Genomic DNA, 7,100 nt, shown 5'->3' with positions numbered 1-7,100 from the left:
ATGAGCTGGAAACACGAGATACTGGGTCTTGACTTTGCACGTCATAAGCGCGTAATTGTAAAAACAGTATTAGGTCAAACGTATTGGAAAAAAACAATTGAAATAATCAATACAAAGTCTAAGGATTTGGAATGTCTATTGCAAATCGCAGTGTTTTTTTTGGTTTTACTAATCTTTTGCAAAGCTGCGAACGTGGGAGGGGGCAGGGGGTGGCCCCCCCCCCCCCCCCCTTCTAGCTGTCAAAAATACAATAAATGTTTGAGACATTATCTGTTTAAAATCCTGGCTACGCCGCTGGGGAGATTACTGACTGGCTGCGGAGCTACAGGAGGGAGAATAACAAATCCGTTAAAATTTGGCCTCAGATAGTACTCATACCTCCTACTTTTTTTATCAATGCCTACGTACAAGTACCGCTTAGTGAAAAGGAAACCTTACTTATTGAGACCACATAATTTAGGAGAGCAGTGAACTTCGACCCTTATAGAGAAAAACCATAATCGCGAGTATCATGCACACTCGCAATCGGTGCAGCGGTGACATGACGACCCTGACCTTGCTATAGAATACCAAGTTGGCATTAAGAAAAGCAACGTGATTCTGTGCCTGAATAAATACTTCAAGTAACCCTGTCGGTGGCGTCCTGTTGGTCACACAGGCAGGCGCTCCGCCACATCTGTCTCAGCCCACGCAAACGTGTAAAAGGTCAGCCACAAGACAATGATGCGACAAACTTAATAGCTAATTAGGTATAAATAACAAATAAGTTTGGCTAAGATTTTAAATGCGTTAAGCATGTTGCTCATTGTAACGAGTGTCTTCTGTTTTTGTTCTTGTTGCTAAGTTGTTGTTAATGGTGCTATTCTTGTTGTTGTCCTTATTGTCTTTTTGATTCATTTGAAATCGATGCTTTTTGTAGCCTGCTAGCCGGCTCTCATGGTGGGTTATTCGGAAATGTTTTATTTTCGAATATTGGGAACCCGGTGCGCGCGAAGGCCGAGGTGCGCTGGGCCGAGGGTGCAAAGAAATGAGAGCCGGCAACAAAACGCCCTGAATTAAATCTTGCCCTGACAAAAAAAGCACCGAAAGTAATGTCTTTTTGTTTCATTTCACCTCAAAACGCCCTCTCTATCTTTTTGATCTAACATCTATATAGTCTTCTAAGAAAATATATGAATTTAAAATACTGCTTGGCAATAGAAATAAAGGACATTTTAATTTAAATGATCGAAATAATAAGCTCTGTTATTTGTTTAAAACGGAATTAAAAAATAACTTATTTTAATCAAGGAACAGAAGCACATACAATGACGTCTTTTTACGTCGTATTTCAATTCCATTCTCTGATCTTAGTGTGATACCGTTTCTTTTAGTGTTTATGTTAGTATAACCAGTAGAGAGAATAAATTGCAGTTTGCATTTCACGAAATGAAGTTTTACACTAAGAAAACAATCATATGATTATATTGACATCGGGAAACAATATAACAGGGTGTAGCGTTCACATGTCTCACCATAAAAACGACATTTTTTGGGGTTTCTGCAACACGTCTTACTTGTGTCTGCTCATAACTATTCTACTTTACACAGCATTTGACTCGCAAGAGACCTGTGGGGTCAACATTCAGTCAGAGTTTGCAGCCTTGTTTGGGTTCTCTTTTAATTCCTTTTCCTCGCACGGTTTCTGGGATTGTTTCAAAGGCTGTCTGATTGAACCAGAATGCCGGAGTGTGAACTATCATCTCTAAGCAAAAGTTTGCGAGTTCAACAGCGAGAGAGAGACAGTCATCGAAGTACGTAAAGAGGGATCTGTCGGTTTATATGGACAACGCAAGAACAGGTACAATACGCAACGTGAACTATCAAGAATAGATATCAGTTTTAGATGAGATACCAAAATAGTAAGAAAACTTAATCCCAGAGAGAGCCAAAAAAGAGAAAATCCCAGCTGTAGTAAAGGATGGGTAGATCTTACAGCCAAATTCGTTGTTGCGCTACCGCGGCGAATCCAAAATCTTTGTCTTATTTTGGAATAGCGCGTAGTCAGACACAAGTTTTGGGGGCGATTTGTCTGGTTTTGATGGTTTGGTTTGATTCACTACGCGCTATTCCAAAACGAAGAAAGAAATTTTCGATTCTGGGAGTTCGCGCAACAACGCATTTGGCTATAAATACACAACTTAATAAACACTAACCCACAGACTTCAGCTCTATGATTTATTCTGTGCAAGAAAAAACAAATCGGAAAAAAAGACATGGGATTATGGGTGCTTAGGACATTCGTTAAAAAGTAATTTACATTCAATTGCTTTTAATAATGATGTATACAGTACTTTCCAAAATGTTATCATAATAAAATGGGGGTAAATGTGCTTGCGATTTAAGGAGAATTACTACTTTTCGATGATTGGCCGAAATACGAGAAATATACATACGTTTATGCTTTTCTCTCTCGCAATTAAAAGGTAAAATGCTGCTTTTCCTGAAGCTAGTTTACTGGGCCCAACCCCGATCAATGTAGACCACACCATTGTATGGACTTAATTGGCCACGCCCCAAGCCGTATTTAATATAATTCTTTTTTCACTTTATATTTACAATATTTTTCAATTATCTTAGCCCAGTAAAGGTGAGGGCAACAAAACGCCAAAAGCATCACAAACATGATGCTAGCCCCACGTTTTCACACCTTGGGGCTAAATACATCTATTATGAACATTGCATCTTTAATATTCGCAAAAGCATTTTTTCTAGGTTTTTATAAGCAAATATTGACTGATTTTGTATAATTAAATTTTACCTGTTTGTTGTAAAAACCTCGTAAAATATTGCGGGTAAAAAAAAAGAAAAGAAATACAAATAACTTTTTATTCATCATGATGTTTTGACTCTTTATTCTTGTCTATAACAATTAACGGGAACAGCGATCGTTTTGTCACAAAGAGAATTTTGATGTGGGTTTTAGATAACCAGTCATCTTCATTATCAGCTGTTCCTTCCGAGGCCTCTGCTAGCAGGGAATATCAGCTGAGTCTTAGATGCGGATATCTGTGTCCACCTTAAAGTGCTTATTTTTCTACGCAACTCTTTTGATACAAGCTCCCAGCTGTATCAAGATTTAAGTTTTTTAAAAGCTTAAAACCTTATCTCAAGTTAAAAAAACAAAAAAATAAATAAACTTTTTGATGCGGGCCCAAGATGCGATAAAATCCATAAACCTCTTTCATTGCCCTAACGCAAAAAGTAATGAAACGTAAGCTTTATTCCCTTTCAACAGCAAATCGGGCGCGCATTGAATATAAGCGCAGTAAAGATATGTCAATACAGGTGTCTAAGAACTTTTTTTCTAGGAATATACGGAGATGGTCGATTGTGTCAAGACTTGCGGGAACATGCGGGTAAGACCCTCGGGACGGGGGCGAGTATTGGATCGATCCGGCCGCTGACCGGAAGCTGCTGCATGTCTTCTGCGACATGGAGACGGATGGAGGTGGGTGACTTCCCAAGCTTGTATGAAGGGGGCGCGGATCCTTGCATTGTTTTCTAGCCATACGACAAAGTAGATTGTTCTAGCATAAAGTTGTTGAGGTGGCTCCATTTTTGTTATCTTAGCATTTCTAGAGCCGATAGAAAAATAATTTGCATCCGTCTATCTACTATCCCTTTTGCATTTTAACCATGTTTACAGTTGTACGATAAAGTGTTCGATGGTTATTTCGTAATTTCATCCATGAATGATGCAAAGGAAACGAAAATAAAAACAATTGTAAGGCTGAAACCTATAACTCCAATTTTGGGTATCCAATTATTTCTTTAGGAGGATGGACTCCCGTCTCACGGACGACGCCCCAGTCTGAAAACTCAGTAAAGTATATGGACGACTACCGCTTTATTGACCGCAAGCACTATGAGACCGGGATGTACCTAGTGGCGCGCCGAGCGCTGGTCGAGTTGCGGTCCCTGATCGGCTTCACTCAGCTCAGATGGCGATGCCGCAAGCAGTCTGTCGGTCGCACCATCGACACCACGACGACCAATGACAGCGCAGGAGCCATTACTGTACTGACCCATTTTTTGGAGAATGTGTCTCAACCGCACGCATGTGGCTCGTATGTCCGGTTACCGTACGATGACTCGATATTAACGCAGAACTGCACCGAGTGGGGGGAGCAAACAGGAACATGGGGTCATCGTAACATAAACAGAGACTTCGCCATTTTTCATTCCGGAGCACACATTCGACGCAAGAATGCATTGGCTTTTTTGTGATGACAGGACATTTAAAGATGCAAAAGCTGGTGACTACTGGGAACTATATGTGCGCTAAGAATAAGAGCTGTGCGTTGAGGATCTAGCATAGTAAACTCGTGACGACCAGTTGCTCTACGCCATATATTTATACGGAATTTGTTATGTACGTGTATATGTTTGATATGTGTAATATGTATGTTAAAGGCAAGAGAATGCAGGCATCTGCGTCTAATCTAAAATAAAACACAAGCTATATAAACTAATAACCAGCCCCATGGTCTCTCTCAAAAGATCAGCTTATATCGACACCGCGCGAAAATGTGATTCCTGAACACTTTTACTACCGTAGCTATAGCAAAACACAGAGGCCTTTTCTTCCTACCCAGAAATCTCCGCAGTCTTTATTACCCACAAATCCCCGCAGGCTTGATTACCCACAAATCCCCGCAGGCTGCATCATAACACCTCGCGTAATCAGCTTCATTGTATTGGATTAAAAGGGTTAAAAATAGCGCAAATACGTAGAACCGACTGCAGCTGCTATCTCTCAGGCTTTTTCTAGAGTTATAACGTATTTACAATATTAAAACAGGGACTTTTTCTCCTGCCAACATAAATACATTGACATTATAGGCTTTCTTAAGTCTTTCTTGCACAGCAACGTTCATACCATATCGGCACAGTTTACAATTTAGTGGAACACATTTATTTTTTTTAAAAAAGATCATTCAAAATAAACGCCATACACGGTACCTACTGCAAACAGTGAACCATTCTCCACAGAGGCACTCGCAAACCGGTCGAACTCACTGTGCCAAAGACAGCGACTCGCCACACGCATGCCTTGGTCTGACTTAGAACCTATGGAAACCAAACACACCAGCTTATACCTCTGAACGTCCAGGCTTTTCACCTGATCAAGCACTCTTTGGCTGAGAAGCTGTGATACAAAGCTGCTATTCATCTCCTTGTATTTCGACTCGGCCAGGGCGTTTTGTAATGTGTTGTGAATTATCTGCTTTACTTCGCCTGTTGGGAACACTCTTTTAGGCTCTACTTGATACGTGTTTTCCAATTTCTGTATAGGCGTTATCTCTTTTTCTTGTTTCTCTTTCGTCGGCACCAGTCCTTTCCAAGTGTACGGGGATACATAAGTGGACATGGAGCGCGAGGTTTTGCGCATTTGAGGCTGTCCCGGATGCTGAATGGAAGGACTACGTGACGAAGCGGTTGTCCTAGCGCTCTCAACAGACAACACCGAGAGCCGGCGGCTGCTTGTTCTTCTGTCAACTTCCCCTTCGTCGTTCGAAGCACAACTAGTAAACGACATCTTGAGGCGTCTTATTGGCAATAAGTCCTTCTTGACAATGAGATACTTGGCAATTAAAAGACTCACGAATGTTTGTAGTTGGCGTAGGTTGCACAATACGACATATGTTTCGGTTTCTGTTCGTTGAGGTGTAACAAGTCGTAAATAGGCCGAGTCCTGTTGTTGTTCTATGGCAACAGCCGCTCCTGCCGTGATATCTACTGGTGTGTAACGCATCGTGATATCTACTGGTGTGTAACGAGGAGAATAATCAAACCCACAAAATAGGCACAAAGGATAAGTTAATAACTTATTTGTGGATTAACTACTTATAACGCTATGGAGCTTAAAGCAATAGCCTAGTTGTCACGAATAGTTTCGTGATCCAAAGTCGGCAATTCTTTCGAATCAGCCGTGATATGATAGCTTTATTATTCATGTAAAAAAACACTAGACATGGTCAGTATACTTTCCTTATATTCTATTTTAAAGATCTTAAATTTTAACAGTGCATATGCTATAAAGTATAATCAATTTATTAGGGTTTTTTTTAGATTGGTAGAGGTATTTAACACGAATGAAGTAACAAAAGGCAGCCGTAAAATTTAATAAAAACAACATAGATATGATAAAAGTCGATTTTTTTAGGATCACAAAATCACCTTCGACAAACAATTTTGTGATTCTTGCTTTCGGACGAATTCTCGCGAAACTGCACGTCTACCTATTGTGACAGATAAAATGTGGTTTTACGCGTGAATGTACAAAGTGATACCGTGGCCGACAAGGACGATGGGTAATATTTCAGGGTCAGTCATTTTGTAAAAAATAAACATTCTTGAAGGAAGTAAATCATTGTAAATTAGAGCTTTCTATGAAAAAAATAAATGCAAGAAATTTCCAAGAGCTATTTCATCAAAGCCATCGATTTTGCTATCGAAAAAAATCCTTGAAGTTTTTTTGTACACTATTGTTGTACAGTTACTACACTATTGTTGTAAAGTTACTATACTATTGTTGTACAGTTACTATACTATTGTTGTACAGTTACTATACTATTGTTGTACAGTTACTACACTATTGTTGTACAGCTACTACACTATTGTTGTACAGTTACTACACTATTGTTGTACAGCTACTATACTATTGTTGTACAGTTACTATACTATTGTTGTACAGTTACTATACTATTGTTGTACAGTTACTATACTATTGTTGTACAGTTACTATACTATTCTTGTACAGTTACTACACTATTGTTGTACAGTTACTACACTATTGTTGTAGTTACTACACTATTGTTGTACAGTTAGTACACTATTGTTGTACAGTTAGTACACTATTGTTGTAAAGTTACTATACTATTGTTGTACAGTTACTATACTATTGTTGTACAGTTACTATACTATTGTTGTACAGTTACTATACTATTGTTGTACAGTTACTATACTATTGTTGTACAGTTACTATACTATTCTTGTACAGTTACTACACTATTGTTGTACAGTTACTACACTATTGTTGTAGTTACTACACTATT

The 7,100-nt window shown here is 39.1% G+C and overlaps 2 protein-coding genes across 2 annotated transcripts; one reads left to right on the top strand and one right to left on the bottom strand.

Annotated features, from left to right (window-relative positions):
- The first annotated feature begins 310 nt into the window (after nucleotides 1–310).
- On the top strand, nucleotides 311–4,514 carry LOC116620385. Its single transcript, XM_048730812.1, has 2 exons — nucleotides 311–3,490; nucleotides 3,818–4,514. Exons 1-2 carry the CDS (start codon nucleotides 3,475–3,477, stop codon nucleotides 4,267–4,269), a joined length of 468 nt encoding a protein of 155 aa, XP_048586769.1. The 5' UTR covers nucleotides 311–3,474; the 3' UTR covers nucleotides 4,270–4,514.
- A 278-nt stretch (nucleotides 4,515–4,792) lies between these two features.
- LOC5500447 (dynein light chain Tctex-type 5) lies at nucleotides 4,793–5,808 on the bottom strand. The gene has a single exon (XM_001621847.3). It carries the CDS (start codon nucleotides 5,795–5,797, stop codon nucleotides 4,976–4,978), a length of 822 nt encoding a protein of 273 aa, XP_001621897.3. The 5' UTR covers nucleotides 5,798–5,808; the 3' UTR covers nucleotides 4,793–4,975.
- Between the last annotated feature and the right edge of the window lie 1,292 nt (nucleotides 5,809–7,100).

This window comes from Nematostella vectensis, chromosome 1 (genome assembly GCF_932526225.1).
Source record: "Nematostella vectensis chromosome 1, jaNemVect1.1, whole genome shotgun sequence".
Classification (NCBI taxonomy): Eukaryota; Metazoa; Cnidaria; class Anthozoa; order Actiniaria; family Edwardsiidae; genus Nematostella; species Nematostella vectensis.
The sequence above is the reverse complement of the archived record's forward strand: the minus strand, read 5'-3'. Positions and strand labels throughout refer to the sequence as shown.

Excerpts from the sequence above, each read along its gene's own strand:
- LOC5500447 (XM_001621847.3), bottom strand. The coding sequence starts at position 5,797 with ATGCGTTACACACCAGTAGATATCACGGCAGGAGCGGCTGTTGCCATA.